This window comes from Octopus bimaculoides, chromosome 10, assembly GCF_046866305.1.
Source record: "Octopus bimaculoides isolate indiv1 chromosome 10, ASM4686630v1, whole genome shotgun sequence".
Taxonomy (NCBI): Eukaryota; Metazoa; Mollusca; class Cephalopoda; order Octopoda; family Octopodidae; genus Octopus; species Octopus bimaculoides.
This window is the reverse complement of record NC_142937.1, coordinates 30,085,275-30,112,343: the sequence shown is the minus strand read 5'-3', so window position 1 is coordinate 30,112,343 and position 27,069 is coordinate 30,085,275. Positions and strand designations below refer to the sequence as shown.

Genomic DNA, 27,069 nt, shown 5'->3' with positions numbered 1-27,069 from the left:
TGCTTTCACAAACGAGATTACTAAAAATGAACCCGACCACTCTCAAAAATTAAAAAACTGGAAAGATAATCCAGAATCCCTGTCCAGTACCAGATCGATCCCAAAATCTAATCAGTTTGTGCCAGCCACGAGGCCAAACATCCCTGAAAGTTTCATCCGAATCCATCCAACGGTCCTTGAGATATCTTGTCCACAGACAAACATGACTGGAAACAATACCTCTGCCTTCACTAAGGCAGAGGTAATAATAATAATAATAAAAATAGTGAAGTTTATGAGTTTGAATAGGTTTATATACAATGAGGGTAAAAAGAAAAATCTGATGTTCTGGAAATAACCTAAACAATAATAAATCAAAAAACAAAAAAAACAAAAATGGAAAGAAAAATTGGTGTGAGCCAAATGCTCGGTTACCTTCGCCAGATTGCCGTTCTCTTTCTGGCCTTGCATTTGGCCCAGTGTCTGACCAATCACCACGTAGACGTAACCTCTTAATGGGCGGCTGCCTGTTCCCGTTGTCACAGGAGAGACCTTCAGACATCAAACAAGTACTTCTCCCTTCATCACCCTACAAAAAAGAAGAAATGTTAAGGGATTAAATTATATTTTTTTCAAAAGAAAACAAAACTAAATTATAATAATAATAAGAAGAAGAAGAAGAAGAATGCCAAATAACGAGGACAATTATGATTGAAACAATTTACAAAACAGACGCAACATGATATTTTCATAAACTTATTAAGACAGTGAGTTGGCAGAATCGTTAGAGCATCAAACAAAATGTTTTGTCGTATTTCTCCTGGCTCTTTACATCCCCAATTCAAATTTTGCTGAGGTTGGGTTTGTTTTTCATCCTTTAGGGATCAATGTGAGTCAAGAGACAAATACTGGTTAAGCACTAAAGTCAGTGTAATCAACTAACACATTCCCCTAAAACTGCGGTATTTCACCTACCGTTACGTTCTGAGTTCAAATTCCGCCGAGGTCGACTTTGACTTTCATTCTTTCGGGGTAGATTTAAATAAGTACCAGTTATGCACTGGAGTCGATGCAATCAACTTAATCCCTTTGTCTGTCCTTGTTTGTTCCCTCTGTGTTTATCCTCTTCAATTCATCATCCAATAATAGTAATAACAAGAGCACTCAGAGAGCGCAAAGCCCCGCCAAGGCAACACCAATGTCTTCTCAATGATTAACCAGAGGTGATTTTTAAAATGAGAATATCTGAAATAAACTTTACTGCTCTCATAAACGAGAATACTAAAAAATAAACCCGACCGCTCTCAAAGATTAAGTAAAAAAACATCCCTGAAAGTTTGATCCGAATCCATCCAGCGGTTCTTGATATATCTTGTCCATGGACAAACAAACACAACTGAAAACAATGCCTCCGCCTTTGCTAAGGTGGAGGTAATCATTGAGGTGCTAACATTACCCATTATCACTGAGGCACTTATGACATCAAGAGAAGCAAACAAATATGGGGACGAAATTCCTGGCAGCCCCAAAATAAGTGAATTGCAAAAGATCCTATTTATGGCCACCTCACATATTCTATGTAAATTCCTTTCTTTGTAAATGCAGCCTTATACATTCAGTATGTTCTTTTTGACGCCCTACAAACATCAGTGTTTCCAATTGCATGGCACCTCACCTGTTAGCCATAAAGCCTTGTTGTCCCTCAATGTCTCTGGTTGAGGCATGGGTGAAACTCACAGATTAAAGCAAAACCAAAGCATCATAATGATAATAATCATCATCACCATCATCATTTAATGTCTGCTTTCCATGCTGGCATGAGTTGGACAGTTAAACTGGAACTGGTAAGCCAGAGTTGCTACACCAGGTTCCTGTCCGGTTTGGCAATGGTTTCTATTGCTGGATGCTCTTCCTAACGCCAATAATAATCCTTTCTACTAAGGGCACAAGGCCTGGATTTTGTGGGAAGGGGGACAGTCAATCACATCGACCCCAACACCCAACTGGTACTTAATCTATCAACTCTGAAATGATGAAAGGCAAAGTCGACCTCAGCAGTATTTGAACTCAGAATGTGGCAGCAGATGAAATACCACTAAGTATTTCACTCGGCATGCTAATGATTCAGCCAACTTGCCGCTTTCATAATAATAATAAAAATAATAATGGTTTCTGATTTAGTCACAGAGCCAGCAGTTTTTAGGGGTTTAGTTATTACCATCAATCCAATCACTTGACAGGCGCTTTATTTATGGACCCCTGGGGGATGAAAGGGAAATTTGAACTCAAAACAGGAGTCAGAAGAAATACCAACGAGCATTTTGTCTGCTGCTTTAATGATTCTGTAATTCAATGTCGTCCTACAACTACAATAACAACAACATTTAATCAAACTGAAAGCAAAAAAACTCTTACCCTAGTCTTGAATAAATAAATGTACTCAGAGGAATAACTAACAAGCATCTCCTTGCCGTCTGGACTATAACAGAGGGATGTGATGCGATAGTTTCGGTTTTTCAGGGTAGAAGCTGAGAACCTACAGGTTAACCCCGTGGTGAATTTGTTTGTGTAGTTTCCTGTGAAAAGAGAAAAGAAAGCAAGAAATAAATCAAAGTAAGAGCAATTAGTGTAAAATATCAAGGTTTGGAGAGGAAAAACAAAAGATTCTGTGATGGGGCCCTTCCAAAAGGTACTCATCATCGTTTAATGTCTGTTTTCTATGCTGGTATGGGTTGGATGGTTTGACAGGAGCTGGCAAGGCTGGAGAGCTGCACCAGGCTCCAGTTGTCTGCTTTGGCATGGTTTCTGCAGCTGGATGCCCTTCCTAACACCAACCACTTTACAGAGAGGAAAAAAAAAACAATTGGTGTCACAAAAATATGATTTAAGGTATATCACATTAAAGATGACCTCAAATCAGTAAACAGGAGGGAAAACAGGGTTTTACACTGAGGAAAACAGTGTTCTCTGCTGACACTGTCAGTTATGATGATGAGAGTTTCAATCTGATCTGATCAACGGAACAACCTACAGACGAAATTAATGTACAAGTGGTTGAGCACTCCTCAGATACATACACCCTTAAAGTAATTCCCAGGGAGATTCAGCATAGCACAGAATGTCACAGGACCTATCTGAGCAATAAATCCTGTGTCAGTGATTATAAGGAGGCAACAGGTTTTAGATCTAATATTTTTTGCAAACAGTTTAAATAAATGTCAAGAAAGCAAATGTGTACATACCGGTAGCTCTGGTTCCCAACATCCTGCGGTCAAACATCAGCACTGTGCTATCAGACAAGGCTATACCCAGCTCATAAGGGACCATGGGGTTGATAGCCATTGATGTTACAGCACGTTGACAAAATAACATAACATCCTAGAAATGAATCGACAAAAAAAATATCTTTTTTTTTTTTTTATAAAACACACAAAACAATATTTAACCCTTTTAAAAGATTTTTAGAAATAACAATATATCGGGAGTCATTTTTAAAATTTGGAAACCCTCTCTCCCAATACATAAAAGAAAATTGGAAAAGATTTTTGGACGACTGCTTCATTCTCTGGAATGAAAACCTAGATAAGCTCCTGGAATTCAAAAAACTTCTCAATAACATTAACACCATCATAAAATTCACAATAGAACCAAGAGCAACTCCTGCTCCTAGACATACTGATTAAAAAAATAAACAAAAAAATAGAAACGGACATTTTTTACAAGACAACAGACACTAAACAATATCTCTTATTTAGCTCATGTCACCTGAGACATATCAAAACAAATATCCCCTTCAACCTTGCAAAAAGGATTTGCACCATAGTCTCCAAGAAAATACCAGAGAACTAAGATTGCAAGAGCTTAAAAATGTACTTGAGGACAGGCACTATCCAACTCAATTCATAAATGAAGGAATTAAACGTGAAAAATCAATTGATATTAAAACATTAAGCAAAGCCAAACACAACAACACATCTATGCTGAAAGCACTACCTTATATCTCCACATTCAACGCCAGAAACAAAGAAGCATTTAATATCATCGTCCAGAATCTCCCAATACTCCATAAGGACTCCAAACTTAAGGAAATTCTACGTAACCATAAAATCATTAAGAGCAGCAAACAACCTAAGATATTAAAGAAGATCCACAAAAATGCCAAATTATTCTCTAGAACAAAGGACACAAGAGTCGAAAAGTGTGGTTGCCCTAATTGCAGAACATATCCCAATCTGTTAGAAGGATTGGAATTCCATTTCAGACAAGGGCAAATATTCAAAATCAAATCTAACTTCACTTGCGCCTCCCAAAACCTTATTTGCATAATCAGATGCTTGGGCTGCCATTGAAACTATATTGGTTTGACAGGAATGTCGATCAGACAGAGATGTACGGTCCACAGACAACAAATATCCTTCCCACAATATCACCAAATATATCTCATTGACGAATATGCAGAACAATTACGGCCACAATTTGTAATTTTCCCATTTTATCAACTTGCTTTCTGAACCTCAACACAAGTAAGACTGAATAAAGAAGCCTCATTTATCCAAAAATATAAACCAGAATTAAATATGAATCCATATTAAAAATAAAAGATTTACCCATTTTATTGTAAGACATAAGGCAGAATAAAAGACAGACAAACAATAAAAATTAGATTACCTCCCCTTTACTATAAAATAAATGAGTGAACAATTATCTCCCCTAGTAACATGTTTTTTTTTCCCCCTAGTAATATGTCTATTAGTTCAACCCTTAGTTTGATGAGCAATGCGAAACCAGTTCTTACTTTAATTATGTTAAAAGAACAAAATCTTAATTTGTACAAAATTATATAATATCTTTTTATTATAACTCTAATATGCTCCTTAATCCTGTAAAACAAATCTTTTGCGTTTTTCATCTTTTCTCTGTGTGTGTGTTTGTGTGTATATATATATATATCATCATCATCGTTTAACGTCCGCCTTCCATGCTAGCATGGGTTGGACGATTTGACTGAGGACTGGTGAAACCGGATGGCAACACCAGGCTCCAATCTAATTTGGCAGAGTTTCTACAGCTGGATGCCCTTCCTAACGCCAACCACTCAGAGAGTGTAGTGGGTGCTTTTACGTGTCACCCGCACGAAAACGGCCACGCTCGAAATAAATATATATATATATATATATATATATATATATATATACTTATATATGCACATTTGTTTGTGTGTGTTTATGTATATGTGAGGGGTGGGTGTAAAATGATAAAAATTATGATGACTATAAAGGGAAAAAAAAAAAAAAAAAAAATATATATATATAGGAGGTTATGAGAGGTAATGGTGTCAGTAAGACTCAAAGGTGTCAGGTAATGCTGAGTAAGTGCTATGGATAGACCATAGTTAAGCTCCAGGTTCGGTGATTATGCGAATAAGGGGTCCAGCACAGGTCATATATCAGCATGTGTATATATAAAAAAAATTTTTTTTCAGAATGAGATAAAAATCCAAGGCTGTGAAAGATTTCAGAACACTTATAAAGAGAAGGTCTTACAGCTGTTTCCAGGATATTTATTATATCCCTTCATCAGAGACAGTGTGAGAAAATGGTTAAGCAATAGTTAATTTAGATGAGATACGAAATAGAGAGTGAAGTGGAGGAATGAAAATAGATGTGAGATATGCAGGGATATTGCAATCCCTTATTTAGGCAGAATGGTATACATATATATAAGATTCCAATACCTTGTGAGTAAAATCCAATAGTATTTAAAATTGGTCATTCCAAGTATAGAGTTTGTACACAGTGCTATTGAATCAAGGGTTTTATTTAAAGTTACCTAAAAGTAGGGAATGTATTTGTAAGGTACCAAGTTAATAAAAATATGCAAAACCTCAAATCTACATTAGTGCGACCATTATGAAAGCAACAGTCAGCCTACTAAATGTTGTGACGTATCAATAATTATTTCATAATTCTTTTTATTTCTAATGTGAACCCTTTAGTTTTCAGATGACTTTGTCAAATCTAATTCTTATTTATTCACATTGTTTGGAATTAATCATGGGATTATCTCGTAGCTTCAAGATTTCAATGATGCGATTGTTTATTTTTGAAATGACACAGTAAAGCTAATTTTAACATAAAACAGAATATTTGAGTCAGGTATGACTGGGTTAAATGCTGAAGCTTTAAACAATATTTTAAATAATAATATTCTTCTGACAGACACAGACAGACAGACAACTAGTAGGTCTTACCAATAAAAGATTCCATTCATCCACAGAAAACATTTTGTTTTAATTTGTTAATCTCAGAAAACAGAAAAGTTTCCATTGTTTTGGTCTGTCTCCATAGATTGAGGAACCAGGGGTAAATATAAAGATGACTGACTGGTACTTTGTCAGTTACGACAATGAGGGTTCCAGTTGATCCAATCAACGAAACAGCCAGCTCATGAGATTAACGTGCAAGTGGCTGAGCACTCCACAGACACACGTAGCCTTAATGTAGTTTTCAGGGAGATTCAGTGTGTCACAGAGTGTGATAAGGCTGACCCCTTTGAATTACAAGTACTGCTCATTTTTGCCAGCTGAATGGACTGCAGCAACGTGAAATAGAGTGTCTTGCTCAAGAACATGATGCGCCACCGGGTATTGAATTCATGACCTTGCATTTGGAAGTCAAATAGTCTAATTACTAAGCCACATGCCTTTACACGTATAAAGATAAGTGTCAGCTAAACAGCTCATCCTGTCGTCAGTGCTGCAAAGGGTGAGCAGAAGAGAGAGACTCAACACTAGAACGACTCCTCAATACTGTTTAGCTTATAGAAGGAAACAACAATTTGCATCCCCCAAATCACCATCTCTGCCCCCACCAACCACCCACATGCAAATTACTTGACAATTTTAGATCTTTACATAATAAAATCAGCCAACTGAATGAAGTCTGTTTAACTCACATCTCGGCAATCATCTTTATGGCACTTGTTTTTCATACGAAGGTCAAACCATCGAACAGTGCAGTCTTCTCCACAAGAGAGGAAGGTGGAAGCTTCATTGGGGACAACCACAACCTACAAAAGATACATTCGTAAATACATAATCATCATCATCATCATCATCATAGGTTTAACATCCACAGACCCATGCTTGCATGGGTCACACAGGATTTGTTGAGGAAGATGTTCCTCCTTTCAGAAATCTTTACCTGTTTCTTAGAAAGGAAATATTTTCCTCTAATTCAGACATGTTTCTATGGAAAATTGCAAACAAAAAACACTGCTTGTGTGTGTGAGAGAGAGAGACAGAGAGAGGGGGAAGAGATTGAGAGAGAGAGAGATTGAGAGAGAGAGAGAGATTGAGAGAGAGAGAGAGAGATGCATAAAATGTCATGACAAGGAGACAGAAATACACAGGGACTTTAATGCATATAGACATGGGTGCTTTTTACGTGCCACCGGCACGGGAGCAAGATCACTGCTCTGGCAGTGATCCCACTCGGATGGTGCTGTTAGCACTCCACTGGCACGGGTGCCAGTCATCGAATTTTAGGCATTCTGAATGTATCACACTGCTTTACATAGCATCATGAGATAGAGTATGAGTGGAGCCTATGATGTGAGTGGAGGCTGTAGTCCAAAGCACACACACACACACACACACAATTATACAGCAACAAAATGATGCACATCAAAAATGGATGCATTCGTGGTCCAAAGTGACAACCAAGAATATCATTAGAGCGGACAAACCTCATAAGTGGTACCAAAGTGACAGTCAAAGCAATGGGTGCCATAAGTGTCTTCTCGGTCGACACGGGTGTAGAAAATTTTCCCATCACCTGAACAAGAGATCACCTGGAAACAAAGAAAAGCAAAAAGAAAAAGATTCTTTCAATAACATTCAAACCAAATATGTTTTCTCTTTGTATAAATAAAAACAATATCAATAGTGAAATGTCAGTTTTACATTACAATTAAGAACCAAAGTTCCACTGTATCAAATAATTTTTAAATAGATAGGCCACAACATTGTGACAAGAGTAGAAGATCAATATGGCTGAGCAACATTGAAAAGATAAAGGACCATTTGTGATGTAATATGATTGGATTCAATAATGAACTGAATTGGGAGACAATAATTGAACATGCAGATCAACAGTAAAAAAATTATGTAGAAAAAAATTGTTGCTTCATCAGAAAAATCAATCCAGTGGGAAAATGGATGTAAAAACAGGACAAAATGTAGTGAAATGATTACCTCTTTGTCATGAGAATTTGGTAAAAACTTTGCACTAAAGATGTTGGCTCGGTGACCTGATCGGATGGATGCCACTTTCTGAAAATAGAACAAAACAAATAAAACAGAGAAAGGAAATATTATTCACATTTGCACCAAATACTTGTATCTAGATTGACTCTCAGACAATCTAGATACAAAAAGTGCCTGTGTGGTGCCTTGTAAAAGTACCCACTACACTCTGTAAAATAAGTGGCATTACCAAGGACAGCCAACCATAGAAACCATTCCAAACCAGAATGGAGTCTGGTGAAGGTCCCCAACTTACCAGCTCTGGTCAAACCATCCAACCAATGCCAGAATGGACAACGGACATTAAATGATGATGATGATGACAAAACTATCTTTGTGCTGTCACAAGACAAGACCACAACACTTATCAAAGAAGTCCTCAAGAATTATTCTTCAACCTTTTGATGCAATGAAAGGCAGAAAGGACTGAAGGAGATGTTGTTATTAATTATTTTAATTACTTGGTCAGATGATGAGGGTCAGCACTTGATGAACCTTTACAAGATCTCCGAGATAAATGGAAGGAGGAAGAAAGGAAGAAGAAACCATAACTAAAAGGTTTCTGGCAGCAAGACATAGGAGTCCAGAAATGTTTTGAGTAATGCTGTCCATTGTTAGACTAAAGATATCGTCCAATTACTTTGCTGATGGAACTCAAGGACCACGTGGTGTGTTGCTACATCTACTGACCCCAAAGAGACAATGATAACTGCACGCGCCAAATGGGATATTATAATAATAATAATAATAATAATAATAATAATAGTTCTCGTGGCTTCTGATCTTAACTGAATGAAAGTGATATCATGTACATATTTCGTCTTGGTATAAAAAAATGGCCTACAGCAAATATCCTGATCAATACCACGTTTGAACTTACTTAACCAGTTGAGCATATCTCTTAATGGCTGATGATATGTGCTTCGCTGATCATGAGCAGAAGTAGTGGGGGAGCATCATAGCCATGTGTTGAGAGGAATTCTTTGGGGTTTGAATAATTCACCTTTGGAAACATGGGTGCTTTGTTCATCATCCTTAAACAAACCTGATTCAGGGACCTTTTGAGCGGGATGGGCTACTCAACCTGAAGAAAATTCTAACTGGGCCCCGCCTGCAAGGTCATGCGCTATTTATCTTGATAAATCAAACTAATACTGGTTGTCAAGTGGTGTGAGTGAGGGATAAACACAGATACACACACACACACATGATAGGCTTCCACACACTTTCCATGAGCCAAATTCATTCACAAGACATTGGTCAGCACAAGTCTTTTGTAGAAGACACTTGCCTAAGGGGACACACAGTGGGATTGAACACAGAACCAGTGAGTTACAAAGCAGGTTTTATCTTTCCTGTCATCAGCCAACCTTATGTTAACTGAAATATTTTCGGTCAGAGGTCGGCTGGCTGGAGCAAGGCTGACCTGGAGGTGTGCAGGGAAGAGTAAAGGATAACTAAACAAAAAATACAATGAAGCCAATTTAAATTTACTTACTTTACCATCAAAGGGATTGGTAACAACCAAATATTGATCATCGGAACCTGACAGAATATATTGTCCAGTATCATTCCAACATATCGTGTTTACCTGGAAAATATAAATATAATCAGGTGAAAGTCTTAATAAGACAAAACAGGGAAGGAAATACTTAAAGAATAAGATACTATAAAAGAGAGGTTTTGTACCAAAATAATGGTAAAAATCACATAAAACTGCATCAATAACGATGGAATGACAAACGAAATGATTTAAGAAAATTCAAGGAAACAAAAAACATCACATATGATGGTAGTAATAGTAGTAGTAGCAGCAGCAACAGTGGTGGTAACAGCTGCCCAAGGTCAGCAATGATGAAATGAATCTCTGACCAGAGACATTCCAGATGTTACCATCCCATGTTTTTCCCCAGATTGCGTGTGTGTGTTTTAATCCCAAATATAGACAAACACCATTCATCCATGTGATCAGCTTGAAAAATAGTTAGGATATTAAGATATTTTCTTAACATGAAACCAATGGTAGCCTTAATATACAAATGAAGGATCTTTATTCACTAATGTGGTGTTGAGCACTCATTTTCATTGTTTGACATGTGTGTGTGTGTGTGTGTGTGTGTGTGTGTGTGTATGGTGGGGGTGGAAACGGAGAGAGAGAGAAAGAGAGGATAATTTTAATCGTGGCCATCACCTTATTAGGACATCATGTCAGGACCTGGCTAGTGTAGTATTCCAAAATCAAAAGGAGATCAGTAAAACTTTGATTGATATATATGTTACATATTTCCACATATTATGACATGGATCACATAACACTGTATGAGAACTGGAATAAAAATATTGACCATTTACAGAAACAAATATAATGTCAATATTATATATATACACACACACACACACACACACACACACACACACACACACACACACACACACACACACACACACACACACACATATATTACAGAGGCAATGACAAGTGACCGAGACCTTTGGCGATATGCTGTGCTTGAGAAGACCTGTCAAGCCAAGTGAAATTGTAGTCGTGGCTGATGCCGGTGTCGCATAACTGGCACCAGTGCTGGTGACATGTGGAAAGCACCATTTGAGCATTGGGCCTCATGGAAGCAAAGTGGCTGATGTGAGTGGCATGTGAAAAACTCCTTTTGAGTGTTGGGCCTCACAGAGGCAATGACTGAGACCTTTGGCATTATGTCGTGCTTGACAAGAAGACCCAACTAACCAAGCAAAATTGTAGTCGTGGCAGATACCAGTGTCACGCAAATGGCATCCATGCCAGTGGCATGTAAAAGCACCCCTTACACTCTTGGAGTGGTTGGCGTTAGGAAGGGCATTGAGCCATAGAAAACCATGCCACATCAGACTAGAGTCTGGTGCAACCCCTCAGTTTGCCAGCCCTGGTCAGACCGTCCAACCCATGCCAGCATGGACAACAGATGCTAAATGATGATGATGATATTTGACCATTGCTTGGAAACAGGTGATGGTTGACAACAAGAAGGGCATTTGGCCATAGAAATTCTGCCCCAATGAATTGCATCTGGCTCATATAGGCATGGAAAAGAGGACATTAAAACGATGATGATGATGATGATGAATGTGCTAGAATCACTTCAAATGACTCTCCTAAAACCTCATCCAGGTTGCCTTGTTACGCCTCTCATTTGCAAGGCATTTTGCATATTCTTTTATTCTTTTACTTGTTCCACTCGTTTGACTGTGGTCATGCTCGAACACTACGTTGAATTTTTTTTAGTTGAACGAATTGACCCCCAGTACTTAATTTTTAAGCCTGGTATTTATTCTGTTGGTCACTTTCACCAAATTACTAAGTTATGGGGACATAAACATGCAAACACTGGTTGTCGAGCAATGGTGATACACACACACACACACACACACACAATGGGTTTCTTTCTGTTTCTGTCTACCAAATCCACTCACAAGGCTTTGGTTAGCCCAAGGTTATAGTGAAAGACACATGCCCAAATTGCCATGAAGTAGGACTGAACCCAGAACCATGTGGTTGGGAAGCCAACTTCTTAACCACACAGCAACACCAGAAGAAAGAAAGAAAGAAAAAGAAACAACAACAAAAGTTTGCTAATTCTATGATGGATGCTTAACTGCAATAAAACAATTGCATGAGCAGAACTAAAAGATGCCATTCCAAGGAATGTAGTGGCAGCAGCGAATTCAAAACACCGAGTTCTTGGCAATGTGACAAAGAAAGTGGAGAAAATGGTAAGAAGAGGAAGAAGAGCAACAAGAACAAACAGAAGAAAGAAATGAGACGAAGTAAATGGCAAAGCAGCAATCCTAATAATACCTGGCCCAAGGTGTTGTATTTATGGGGAAAGGGAGGGAGGGGGGTTAGCGATTTAATGGACCCCAGTACATTACTGGTATTTCATTAAGCCTAGAAGGATGAAAGGCAAAGGTGACATCAGCAGGGACTGAGCTCAGAACATAAACGAATGTAACTAAATACCACAAGGTATTTACTCAGTGCTCTGGTAACTGCTATCCACTACCCTTACAGCAGCAGTTGTAGTAGTAGTAATGCTTCCAATTTTGGGACAAGGCCAATAGTCTTGCAGAAGGGAGCGAACCGATTGTGTTCAAATGGTATTTATTTTATTGACCCTTGAAAGGATGAAAGGCAAAGTCGACCTCGGCAGAATTTGAACTCAGAACGTATAGACGGACGAAATACCGCTAAGCATTTCACCTGGTGTGCTAACGATTCTGCCAGCTTGCCACCCGAGTAAATAATGATAATAATAATAATAATGGAGAAAAAGTGGAGTGAATTAAAAGTGAGATGAAGAGACAAAAATCAGAGATGGGGATGTGAACTGAAAGGGTAAATGTATTGGAAGGAGGGGAGGAGAGAGAGAGAGAGGAGGACGGAGAGAGGGGATGGAGAAAGAGAGAGGAAGAGAGAGAGAGAAAATGAGAGAGAGAAATAGAAAAAAATGACTTGAGAATAAGAGGTGAGTGACATACAGACAGACAGGATGGAAAAGATCAGAAAGGAGCCAAGAATTACATTACATAATGAATGACTAAATTGTATTGAACAACAACAGAACAGTAACACATTAATCTTGTAATTACATAAATTAATGATAACAATAATAATGAGCTTATTGTATAGCTTTGCTCAGGTGCACCACAACAAATGTCCTCACTGAAATCGCATTAGATAAACTCTCTAATAAGAACTAATTAGGCACAAAAGGGATAATCTGAAAAGACTTACAGCCATCTTCTATCTATTACTGGTTTCAGTCATTCAACTGTGGCCATGCTGGGGCAGAGCCTTGAAGAATCTTTTTCCTTTTTAAAGCCTGGTAATTATTCCGTTGGTCTCTCTTGTCGAACTGCTAGGTTACAGGGGCTTAAACACACCAACACTGGTTGTCGAGCAGTGGCGGGGGACAAACACAGACACAAAGATACACACACACATATATATACAATGGGATTCTTTCAATTTCTGTCTACCAAATTTATTCATAAGGCTTCGGTGATCCCCAGGCTGTAGCAGAAACCACTTGCCTAAGGTACCATGTAGTAGGACTGAACCTGGAACCATGTGGTTGGAAAGTAAGCTTCTTACCACACAGCCACGCCTACTGAAGATATACTGTGTGTTTATAAATAAGTGCAAGCATGGTTGTGTGGTAGGATGTCTGCTTCCCAACCACATGGTTCCAGGTTCAGTCCTACTGAGTGGCACCCTTGGCAAATATCTTCTACTATAGCTTCAAGCCAACCAAAGCCTTGTGGGTGGATTTGGTAGATGGAAACTGAAAGAAGCCTATCCTCTGTGTGTGTATGTATGTGTGTGCATGTGAGTGTGTCAGTGTTTGTCCCATACCACTGCTTGAAAACCAGTGATGGTATGTTTACATCCCTGTAATTTAGCAGTTCAGCTAAAGAGACTGATAGAATAACTAGTTGGTTTAAAACAGACAGGGAAATACTGGGGTTGATTTGTTCAGCTAAAGTTTCTTCAACACAGTGCCCCAGCATGGCCACAGTCTAACGACTGAAACAATTAAAACATAAAGGATATATTAATATATAAATACATCACCACTAGGTATGTGTATGCTCAACAACAACACAAATACAGCACAAAATTCAGGTGTAACTTTGGAACTCATTGTCTGCCAAACAATATGGTTTTTAATCCGAGAGACCAAAATGAAAGTGATATCCTCAACTCAAAGATCATTAAATCTACATTTAACCTTTTCTTTTTTTATTTTTCTTTAAAATTACCCAATTCCAGGAAACACATTGTCAATGTGAATGTTTTTTTAACATTTATAAAATCATGCAAAAATATGTAAATTGCCCTGTAAATGTGTAAAGGTGGCCTAACAAGGCTCTTGTACATGTTTCACTTTGTATTTCCCTTCCATCTGCTTCTTAATGGTGTAATGATAGAGGGAAAAAAAATACACAGAACAGCAGAAGGTGAGGGAGCCTACATTGCAGCTGTGTTTACTGAGTTTACTAGAAAAGGGAAGGGTGAAGGTATGTGGCCAAATGGTTACGGTATAGGGCACATGGTTGTGAGTTCAATTCCTGGCAGTGCGTTGTGTCCTTGAGCAAGACACTTTATTTCATCTAGCTCCAGTCCATTCAGCTGGCAAAAGTGTGTTGTACCTGTAATTCAAAAGGCCTAGCCTTGTCCAATTCTGTGTCATGCTGAATCTCTCCGAGAACTATATTAAGGGTACACGAGTCTGTGGAGTGCTCAGCCACTTGAATGTTAATTTCATAAGCAGGTTGTACCATTGATCAGATCAAATGCACCCTTTGTTGTTGTAACCGATGGGGTCCCAGAGCAGGGAAGGAGTTAAGCATCTCTCAGGGATATTTTTCTGATTATGTTCAGTGTTTTTGCCTCTGAAAAATACAGCGTCATCAACAACAAGACCAAAACTGGAGCATCAACAATGCAATAATAATAATAACAGGAGCACTTAGAGAGTGCAAACCTCCACCAAGGCAACACCAATGTCCTCGCAGCAATTAGTCAGAAATGATTTTTAAAATGAGAATATCTGAAATAAACTCAACTGTTCTCACAAACAAGAATACTAAAAATGAACCTGAAAGCTCTCAAAAATTAAGTAAAAAAAAAACAGGAAAAATAATCCAGAATCCTAGTCCGGGACCAGGTTGATCCCAAAATTTAATCAGTTTGTGCCAGTCACGAGGCCAAACATCCCTGAAAGTTTCATCCAAATCCATCCAACGGTTCTTGAGATATCTTGTCCACAGACAAACAAACAAACACAACTGAAAACAATACCTCCACCTTAGCAAAAGCGGAGGTAATAAAAAAATAAAAATAATGATTGTCATCATTGCGACCTTTGGTCACAAAGTAAACTTCAACAGCAACAAAAGTGGACACAGAAGAAGAGAAAAAAGATTGCATACTCACACAGCCACTGTGAAATTCAAGTTTTCTTTCCAATTTCAATCGTTGTATAAATTCTAAATTGGCTGAAAATAATCACAGAGAAATCCAAATAAAAACATGAAGCAGACTGGAGGAGGGAAACAATTAAAAGCCATTCCCTTCTAAGCATCAATAGATGTTAAAGCATTGAGTGTTGCCTAAAACAGCTGCTTACTACATTTGTTCCAGTACTTTACATTCAGAGTTCAACTCCCACCAAGGTCAAGTGTGTCTTTCATCTGTCAAGTAGTTGGGCCATAAAATTGAATATGCGCAGGAGTGGCTGTGTGCTAAGTAGCTTGCTTACCAACCACATGGTTCTGGGTTTGGTCCCACTGCATGGCACCTTCAGCAAGTATCTTCTACTACAGCCTCAGGTTGACCAAAGCCTTGTGAGTGGATTTGGTAGACAGAAACTGAAAGAAGCCCATCGTATGTGTGTGTGTGTGTGTGTGTGTGTGTGTGTGTGTGTGTGTGTGTGTATGTGTGTGTGTGTGTGATCGTGTGTTTGTGTTTGTCCCCCCAACATCGCTTGACAACCGATGCTGGTGTGTTTATGTCCCCATAACTTAGCGGTTTGGCAAAAGAGTCCAGTAGAATAAGTACTAGGCTTACAAAGAATAAGTCCTGGGGTTGATTTGTAATTAAAGGCGGTGCTCCAGCATGGCCACAGTCAAATGACTAAAACAATTAAAAGAATAACCCCTCCTCTTAAAATTGCTGACCTTATAACTAAATTAGAAACTTATTATTATTACTGAGCTCAAATCCTACCAAGGTCGCTTTTACCTTTTATCAATCAGGGTTTGATAAAACAAAGTACCTGTCAACTACTGGAGTTGTTTTAATCAACTGTTCCCCCACCCACCCACTCCTCTCACTTGCTTTCTGGCTTTAAGTGCTCTTCCCACCCAGTAAATTTGTCGAAAGGTGGGTGACTGTAGCAAAAACGGTCAGAATGAATGCACCTGTAGATTGGAGAAGAACAGGTGAGTGATGGATTGTGCAAATGGGAGAAGCGATGACCTTGGATTTGTGGGGTTCTTTGACCTTAGTTAGAGGCTCTCCTTTATCAGAGTTGTATCATCCATGGGGGGGGGGGGGTCACATATTTTCTACACTACATCTAATTTCCATTTCATTCCTTCCTCTACACAAATTGTCAACTACCCTTGTAATGTTCCTCTCACCTGATGTCCCTGTGGCAAATAAAAGACATTATTACAAATAATGCTAGAAATCATTATGGTTCTAATTAAGAAGGTGGATCAGCACAATTAGTACCATAGAAGGCAAAATGTCTTAGAGTAATTGGTAACATTCTTTAACGTTCAGAGTTCAAATCCTACCAAGGTTGATACTGTACTTCATCTCTCCTTTCTATGGAGGTTAATGAAATCAGTAGCAGTGCTGGGGGTTGATTTATTTTCCTGTGCCCTCCATCCAATCCCACTGTCACAAAAAATTTTGAAACTTGTTATGCCTGTATTAGGAACCATCATTTAGATTCATCTCCTGGAAGTACACCGAAACTGACTTAGGTTTTGGGAGTTGATAAAATAAATATTGATCAGCTATATGCTGGTCATCATCGTTGTCATTGTTTAACGTCAGCTTTCCATGCTGGCATGAGTTGGACGGTTTGACTGAGGACTGGCAAGTCCTGGGAAGCTGCACCAGGCTACAATCTGATCTGGCAAAGTTTCTACAGCTGGATACCCTTCCTAACACCAACCACTCTGAGAGTGTAGTGGGTGCTTCACTAACAAAAAGGTAGAAAACATCATCATCATAATCATGATTATCATCATCAGTAAAAAGGTAACAAGCTGGCAGAATCATTAGCAAACGGGGCAAAATGCTTAGTGGCATTTTGTCTGTCTTTATGTTCTGAGTTCAAATTCCACCAAGGTATACTCTGCCTTTCATCCTTTCAGGGTTGATAAAATGAGTACCAGTCGAGTACTGGGATTGATGTAATTAACTAATACCCTTCCCCACAATTCCAAGATTTGTACCTGAAGTGGAAAGGATTATCCAGTCTAAAAATAAGCAATCAAGTCATTAAAATCTCAAAGCTAAAAGATAATGCCCGATTCATTCAAAACAATGTGAATAAATAAGGATTAGATTTGATGGAGTAATTTGAATGCCTAAAGGTTTAAAGGAATGGATAGCATGGAGCAGAGGAAAAGAAGACAATGGGTAAGGAGTTCCAGAGAGCAGCAATTTGAAGAAAGAAGCCATTAGAATAGAAGGACTAGAAGCTCAACAAAGAATTGATGCATCAGGGAAAAGAAGCAGGTGACACATTTAAAAGGTGTTGACAGAGGTTAGTAGACCAGAAAGTTCATCAGAGCAATGATTATAGAAATATAGAAAAGACACAATGAAGATACAGGCTGTATAATTGTGAAATATAAATGATATACTCCACCACAGTAGGTGGTGGTGGTGGTAGTTTAATGAATGTATCAAACTATGTAAACTGTCATTGCTATTATATTTACCAACTAAAAGATGGTGGACAGCAGGATTAGTTGAGAGTGAGGTTAAAGTGCCTTGTGATATTTAGTTACATCCCTTTACATTCTGACCGAAAATTCTGCTGAGGTTGCCAAAAGAAAAATATGAATGAAGTACTAACAGCTGTAATCTGCCTTCAGAAATTGGTGCTGCCTGTCTCTTGCCAGACATAAACAGACCACTATGATCGGTTTCAGGGCTTCTTAAAGTTGGTAGTATTGCCATCTAGTGGCAGGTACTGGAAAATTTTAAATACAGGCCAGCGATGGACGGTGGGATCGCTAGCAATTTGGGCAAAATGCTTAGCGATCAAATGGCTGCAATCAAATGACTGAAACCAGTAAAAGAATAAAAGAATATATATATATATATATATATATATATATATATATATATATATATATATATATATATATATATATAAAACAGTTCACTTCAAGCAGAGAGAGCAAGTGACATGACCGGTAAAAGGATAAGCATTTATATAATACCCTGAGAAAATCACCAAAGATAACAGATGACAGAAATCCAAGGGGTCACAAGGGCCAAAAGCTAGTGACTATAACAAACCAAAATGGAAACATTGATCCAGAAATAGTAACATGTAATGATATTAATTCTTCACTTCAGATATTTAAACAAAACCAGTTAAATGTGAATGACATTTTGCTTAGAGTACAACACTGCTTTTTTAAATTAATTTGGTGTTTTTTTCTGTAGTTTTTGTTCTTGGTTGCCATATATATATATATATATATATATATATATATATATATATATATATACACACACACACATCATATATGTATATACATACACACACACAATATGATATACATATATATATGTGAGAGAGACGTATTGATTTTTTGAATGATTATCCTCTCGCAAACTCCATTAGGAACAGATTATCTTCAGCTAATCCATAATTCAAAAATCTATATCACACAACCAAGGAATAATATATTTTAACATAATCAATAAAATAAAAATCAATCTGGTTGGTCACTACTAAAACTATAATGTACCGTTTAACACCATCAAACCATTGAAATGGTAAACAAGGTGACAACAATCAATGGATACAATGAAAGACAGTCCACATTCTTATTATGCCTGATACACACATACATAGAGATATACGGACATACACAAGCACATTTATGTATGTATGTATGTATGTATGTATGTGTGTGTGTGTGTATATATATATATATATATATATATATATATATATACACACACACAAACATACATACATTTATTTTGAGTGTTGGGCCTCACGGAGGCAATGACAAATGACCGAGACCTTTGGCATTACGCCATGCTTGAGAAGAAGACCCATCAAGCCAAGTGAAATCATGGATGTAGCAGATACCGGTATCACGCAAATGGCAGCCATGCCAGTGACACATAAAAACACCTATTCCACTCTCAGAGTGGTTGGCATTAAGAAGGGTATCCAGCTGATGAAACCATGCTAAATCAGACTGGTGTCTGTTGTAGCCTTCCAGCTCGCTAGCTCTGGTTAAACTGCCCAACCCATGCCAGCATGGACAATGGACATCGAATGATGACAATATATACACAAAAATCAACCTCAGCAAAATTTGAACTCAGAACATAAAAGACAAACGAAATGTTGAAAAGCATTTTGCCTGGCATGCTGACCATTCTGCTGGCTCACCTCGATGACAATAATCAGGATTTCAAATTCTGACACAAGGCCAGCAATTTTGGGAACTCTTAGCTGGTACTTATCAGCTCCGAAAGAATGAAAGTCGACCATGGCAGAATTTGAACTTAGAACATTGAGTGGAAAGAAATGATGCTAAGCAATTTTTCTAGTGCAATAACAATTTGGCCTGCTCACCCTAATCATAATAATAATAATAAGAAGAAGAAGCAATTCCTATCATAATAGGCACATTAGGTATGATATTCAGACAAATACATAACAAAAACACCAGGACTAACAAATATATATAACATTGCACTACTGGGCATTGCACACATCCTACGCAAAACACTTTCAATACAGTAACCATAAGAGCATCACAGCAAACCACAGCACATACCCAAGACACACAGAGCTGCACTCGGTAGTACAGTGAAAGCACGTGCTAAAAATAAAACTACTGAATAATAATAATAATAAATAATAATAATAATAATGCAAATTTTGGCACAACGCCAGCAACTTTAAGGAGGCAGGTGTAGATAATTACATTGATCCCAGTACATGACTGGTACTTATTTTATCAATCTCAATAAATAAAATGTACAGAAATCTAGTTCAGTCTTATTACCCAATAGAATAATTCCAAAAGTTTCGAGATTACAAATAACCAAAGCCAGGATTTTCTCATCTCTGTTCAGGTGTGCTTCACTGGCAGCAGAACAGGTAAGAAACTGAAGAAAACAGCAACAGTTGGTTAGGAACCTAATTAACTAGACATCTTTTATTTGGTTCAGTCATTAGACTATGGCCATGCTGGGGCACTGCTTTCAAGAATGTTTAGTTGAATGAATCAAACCCAGGACCATTTTTTGTTAAAGTCTGATACTTATTGTATTGGTGTCTCTTGCCAAACTATGTTGCAGGGATGTAAACACACCAACACCGTTTGTCAAGCGATGGTGGGAGACAAACACAAAGACACACATATATATATGTGATGGGATTCTTTCTGTTTCCCCTCTTCCAAATCCACTCACAAGGCTTTGGTTGACCTGAGACACTTCTTATAGATTGAACACATAAGCATGTGGCTGGGATGCAAGCTTCTTACCACACAGCCACGCCATTTTGTTTTATAGTTTAAAGTACTATGGTGAACATTGATGATTTTAACTAGTATTTGGGGAGGGGAGTCTTGATGAATTCTAAAATACATTTCCAGGACTGTATTCCAGAGTCACTTCTGACCCTTCTTTTAGAAACCTTAAATATTGTTTGGATATCACTCTCATAATTCATTCATACACACCTTGATATCTCGGTGAGTGATGAATCAATAAGGAACCTTCTGCTTGACATGTTAAAAATAGCAGCTAAATAATCCTCAAATAACCCTATCATCGTAATAAAAGGTAAAAAATTAAAATATTGAATAATAATATCTTAAAAAAAAAGATGAAAGGATTATTTATGTCTGGAAGACTTTTGACGAGAGATTTACCAAATAAGGGCTGATAGGAGAACCTCTACGCCACTGGTTCTCAGCCATTTTCTTTTTTTAATCTCTTGGACCCCTTTTATTACTATTTTATTCTGATGCCCCCCCCCCCCACACACACACACACACTAGCCATTTGATGTTTAGAAACTAGTTTTATAGATAAATCCTTCAAAATTCCTATTTTGTTTATCACACATTCTCTCGTATAGAGATGAACTTTGGGAAATGTCAGAGAAAGTAACCCAGCTGTTTCTTGCAATATATATATATTTACAGTGAAATTTTTTCAAGGTCTCTTAAAATACTGTGGATCCAAAAATCTTATATGAACCCCAGTTAAGAACCACTGCTTTATGCAGTTTGTGAGAAATAGCAGCTAAATCTCCTTCACATCATGTTAACCACTTTAAAGAAAAAGAAAAGAAAAGAGACGCTAGATAATGCAGTCTTAGATACACTTTTCCGAAAAAGAAGACGGAATGATTATGGCTGGCATTAGGAAAGGTATCCAACCATCGAAATACCAAGCCGGATGACACATATGAGCACCTAGTGTTTGGTAGGAGCTTTTAATGGGGTGGGGAAGTGACTCAGACCATGTTGAGCTGTCCAACCCATGACAGCATTGAAAGCAAATGCAAAATGATGATGATGATGATGATGATGATGATGACGATGATGATGATGAGGAGGAGGGGGGGGGTGGGATTGACAACCACAATAGTATAGATTCCCATAAAATCCTGCTCTTGTGATTACATATGCAAAAGAAGAGTTCTTCACAATTTTCCTTGCACTTCTTTAGAAGATGTCTCACCAAAAGTACATCATCAGTGGCACCAAACCCCAAATTTCAACCCAAAACCACTCCCCCCCCCCTCATCCATTTACTTGCTGCCAGCCCAAGCAACAACAACAACAACAACACTATTTCTCCTTTCCTTATTCTCAAACAAAAGGCAAAGTTGTTTCTATTCAATTCTCCATTCCTGGCAGTCAATTAACCTCCCAAACTTCTCGTCCGCTTTCATCCTGTATTAGCTCTGCTTATAGCTCTTACTATTTCCTAATGTCTTCATTAATTAGAGCGTTAGCTGAAGAACTCTAAAAATTCTGCCCCTCTGGCAAATCTCTATTAATCTGTAATAGGATATAATGAAGTTCCGCCACCAGCCACTAATGGTAAGGTTCTTGTATAAACTTACTGTTAAGTTAGTGACTGATACAACACTAAACAAACCTGGGGCTTCCAGTACTTCGTTAGCACTAAAGGACCTACAGCTTTTTCTAATTTCAAGTTAGTTAATTACTTTATTCCTCTTCATTCGACTGATCTTCAGCTGGACTTTTACTGGAGATCCGCTGGCATGAACGGAAATAAAGCAAACAGCTTTATTGAATATAGGTTCTCTAGATCAGTGATACTTCTGATTTGGCAGACTCTCATGGCTACAGCTTACCCCTTTTCTCTCTCCCCCTCTCTCTTTCCCTCCTTTATCTGGGACAGGGGAAGGAGCAAGAGTTTTTCTTTATTATATTTATACTTATTCAGTAGCCTCTCGTGCTTACAGCTCTCTCTCTCTCTCATTTGTATGTTTGTTTGCTGGAAATGTTGCAACAACCAATTAGAGAGCTTCAACTCATGAGAAATAACCAAATCTCCCTTAAGTCACACTCTACAACCTTCTAAAACATAAATGGGGGAGGGGAGGCTATACAAGCTAAAATGGTCCTAGAAGCATCATGTCTCACTAAAAGATGGGATGGTTATAGTTTGATTGTCTTTGATCACAGGTCAGTGCAATCTCCAACACGAAGAATTAAATTTCCCCCATTTCCATCGATTGTAGCTTCTGCCAGTCCAAACAGTTTCAAGAACCATTTTATTAATCCATAGCTGGACAATTCCCAAATGAAACAAGCAGTGGCAGACTGGGTCTAAAAATATTGGTTGCCAGGAGACTAAGGGGGCCCCATCCACAACTACAATGCTATCATTAAATTTTTTTTTTTCTTAAAATTATTCTTTTCAACTGTCTACAAACACAGCCAGGCTGAAATAATGACTGCATTCTTCCAGGAGTGAACAAAAAATTCTCAAACTTGAGGGGATGGGCTCCTTAGATATTAACATGGGCTCCCATATATGGATTCTAATGGCACAGGAGCCCACTTGCCATCGGGCAAGCTGGCAACCTTCCAGTCTACCACTGGAACAAGCTGTCTCATCCACAAACCCAATAAAAAAAAACTACACTATTCACCTGCACCCTAAAGACTTCCTCAAATTGTAAGAAAAAATTCTTTCATTAATTGATTCCAACTGTTTCCAAATAGAAAATTTGGTCACAAGGAAAAAAGACAGACCTAATTTGTCAGTTGAGATTTAATACCACCATGTGGTATTTAGTGTAACCCATTCTGTTAGATGTATTTAGATCAAGTGATCAGGTTTCTAATCAGAGGTGAACACAATAGCCTCGCATCCTACTTCATGTTCCCTTGAATAATGCAAGTGTTTGTTAGAGGGTCTAGCTAGAAGTTACTCCCCAGCCAAGGCCTCCTGCCATTAGATACAAAATGGATCTGGCCCCATCAGGAAGCTGTGTTGTTTACTGGAAGGACCAGCTACAGACATAGACTCTCATCTGGGCTAGTTAGAGGAAATGGTGTAGTAGTTACTGCTTGGAACTGTGGAGGGCAGAGAATTAGCATCTTTTTTCTATCAACGATGTAAAGGTTATAGGTGCTGCCCTTTCACCTTAGATTAAGCCAAAAATAAATAAATAAATACAGGGAGTATCCAGTGGAGGAGGACCTAAAGTGTGTAGACTGAGGTGGAAAAGAAGAGAGAAACAATGAAGACAGAAAGATCAGAAATGGGTGTTTGAGAGGTGGTAGAGGTGTAAGTGTAGGTAAAGAGTTCACAAATTAAGGTGTATACATTCACACAGGTGAACAAGGAGGGGAGACAACAATGACATTTGAAAGACTTGAGTGGGTGGGAGAGTGGAAGGGATGAGAGCATTAGGAAGGGTGTGATTGGCAAAGGCAGAGGTGGCCAAATGTGGTGGGCAGAGGTGGGCAGGTGAACTGAGCCAGAGAATGATGGAGAAAGGGTAGGTGTAGACATAGTGTAGCCAGAGCAATAGATTTATGAGTCTATACTCCATTATTTGTCTGGCAACCTTTATGGAATAGATTCGCTTAATCCGAAAAGACCTTGACCTAGATAACAACAAAAGATCAACGTACAACTGTTAAGATTTGATTAGGAAGCCATAAACCCTCTCCATGTGGTTAGTTCTATCATTGGGAAAACTAAACAACCACTACCTAAATGCTAAAATTCCCTCAAGTATGAACCAACAAAGACTCTCTGCATGGTTGCTCAACCTGCAAGAAAGAGCAGCCAAATCACTTTAACATTCAGATTACTCTATCAAATGTAATGCTTATTTATTCACATTGTTTTGAATTAATCATGCATTATCTCATTGTCATTTGTGATTTTGATGATGTGATTGTTTATTTTTAGAATGACATTGTAGGGTAGGTGTGAGAGGCTGGATCTGGTCAGCTTGAACATAAAACAACTTATTTGGGCCGGATAACGTCAGTTTAAGGGCCAAAGGGTTAATGCCTTCACCCAAAACAGGTGGGGAGGGAAACGTTGGACAATGTAGTCTCTGATTTAACAAAAAAGGAGGACAGTCAAGGCTGGGGCACCTTTGATCATGAGTCCTTTGCCTAATTAAGGACTGGCCTGGGGTTTAAAAAAAAACAGAAAGCTCAACCATCCGCACAGTCTCTACACAGAAGTATTAACTAATTTTAATCCTTTAGCATTTAAACCAGCCATATCTGGCCAAAATAATCCACCTGTTTTATGTTCAAACTGGCCAGATCCAGTCATTCACACCTATCCTACAATGTCATTCTATCATTGAAAGCCATGAGAGAATTTGCATAACCGACAGTAATATGGAACAAGCAAGCTTTAGATTTGACAGAATAACTTGAATGCCAAAAGGTTAGAGAATCCGAAACTATTTGGAAGCAGAGCGGGATCGGCTTTCGAGCGGGATCACCTTTCGAGCGGGATCGCCTTTCGAGCGGGATCGCCTTTCGAGCGGGATCGCCTTTCGAGCGGGATCGCCTTTCGAGCGGGATCGCCTTTCGAGCGGGATCGTCTTTCGAGCGGGATCGTCTTTCGAGCGGGATCGTCTTTCGAGCGGGATCGTCTTTCGAGCGGGATCGTTGCCACTTTCGAGCGGGATCGTTGCCAGTGCCTCTGGACTGGCTCTTGTGCGGGTGACACATGAGGCTTTTTTTTTTTTTTTCGAGCGGGATCGTTTGCCAGTGCCCCCGGACTGGCCCATGTGCGGGCGACACATGAAATCTTTCGAGCGGGATCGTTGCCAGTGCCCATGGACTGGCTCTTGTGCGAGTGACACATGAGGTTTTTCGAGCGAGATCGTTGCCGGTGCCCCTGGACTGGCTTTTGTGCGGGTGGCACATAAAAGACACCATTTCGAGCGTGGCCGTTTTCGTGCGGGTGACACGTAAAAGCACCCACTACACTCTCAGTGGTTGGCGTTAAGAAGGGCATCCAGCTGTAGAAACTCTGCCAAATTAGATTGGAGCCTGGTGTTGCCATCCGGTTTCACCAGTCCTCAGTCAAATCGTCCAACCCATGCTAGCATGGAAGGCGGACGTTAAACGATGATGATGATGATGATGATGATGCCTAAAAGGATTTGGACTGTGCTGGTGACATTGCACCCCTGGCAGGGTCACGATCAGTGCTCCAGCAAATGATGACCAGAGAGGCTGAAGACGCAGGGCAGTTGGCAAGGTGGGGACACAAAACTTTATGAATAAAGAACTTGTTGAAGATGTCACTATCATCAACTACATCATCATCATCACTTAACATATGTTGGACACTTTGACAGGAGATGGCAAGGCTGGAAAGCTGCCCCAGGCTCCAACTGTCTGCTTTGCCATGGTTTCTATGGTCGGATACCCTTCCTTACACCAATCGCTTTAGAGTGTGTACTGGGTGCTTGTTATGCGGCACCAGCATGGAGAGAGGATGTTTGTGTTTGCACCAAAAGCAATTAGCAAAAGTAGAGTACATGCCATCAAGTGATTCTGAATCGCAAGTGACTGTCCTGGCCTTGATCAAATGATTGATGTATGTGAAGGGGTATTCTAACTGCAAGTAAGCAAGTCAAGTCAAGTCTTCATTGTACTTCTTACATTACATCCTTATATACGTCTATCCTTCTTTTGAGGGAAAACGATGTGATTTCAAGTATATCTCGCTACCATTTCTTGGATGCCTAGCGATAGAGAGATAGATAGATAGAGACAGACAGACAGATATAGAGACAGACAGATAGACAGAGAATGATAGATAGATAGATAGATAGATGGATACATTTCTTTTATTAGCCACACAGGGCTCAACGAAGATGGGACAGATAGACAGCTAGATAGAGAGACAGACAGATAGATAGAGAATGAGATAGATAGATAGATAGATAGATAGATAGATAGATAGATAGATAGATAAAGACAGACACACATATACACATATACATACCTACACACACACGTGTGTTAGAGATATATTTATAATTGCCTGCAGACACGTACGATTACAGAAGATCAAATTACACAAGACAAATGTATCAACTACCACACACACACACACACACACACACCATATCCGTACGTGTCTTGTAAGTAGTTAACTGCAGATATTTAGTCAAAATGGTTAGAAAGGATGGTTTTAGTGTTGATGTACAACACGAAGACAACATAATAATTACTATTGATGATGTGAATAAAGAGGAAAAACATTTTACATAGCGGCGGCGGTGATGTGAGGAGATAGGAGGGGGAGGGGAGGAGCAGGCAGAAAGTAAGTATTGAAAGGAAAGAGGAACGAGCGATGAGGAAAAACAAAAAAGATACAGCTACTTATGTCTGTGTGTCCCCCAGTCTGGCCTAGACAGGTTTTTCTGGATTGATACAAGACTGATGGATGTGTGTGTGTG

General features: G+C 38.8%; 1 protein-coding gene across 1 annotated transcript in view; it reads right to left on the bottom strand.

Annotated features, from left to right (window-relative positions):
• LOC106883914 (DDB1- and CUL4-associated factor 6) overlaps positions 1 to 27,069 on the bottom strand; it is a 54,215-nt gene that overhangs the window by 13,152 nt on the left and 13,994 nt on the right. Inside the window, exons 2-9 of the mRNA XM_014935052.3 lie at positions 15,276 to 15,337; positions 9,783 to 9,875; positions 8,234 to 8,311; positions 7,726 to 7,830; positions 6,934 to 7,047; positions 3,222 to 3,357; positions 2,395 to 2,555; positions 415 to 568 (exon numbers count right to left, since the gene is read on the bottom strand). Coding sequence (XP_014790538.1) covers positions 415 to 568; positions 2,395 to 2,555; positions 3,222 to 3,357; positions 6,934 to 7,047; positions 7,726 to 7,830; positions 8,234 to 8,311; positions 9,783 to 9,875; positions 15,276 to 15,337 — 903 coding nt within the window. The remainder of the gene's footprint in view (positions 1 to 414; positions 569 to 2,394; positions 2,556 to 3,221; positions 3,358 to 6,933; positions 7,048 to 7,725; positions 7,831 to 8,233; positions 8,312 to 9,782; positions 9,876 to 15,275; positions 15,338 to 27,069) is intronic.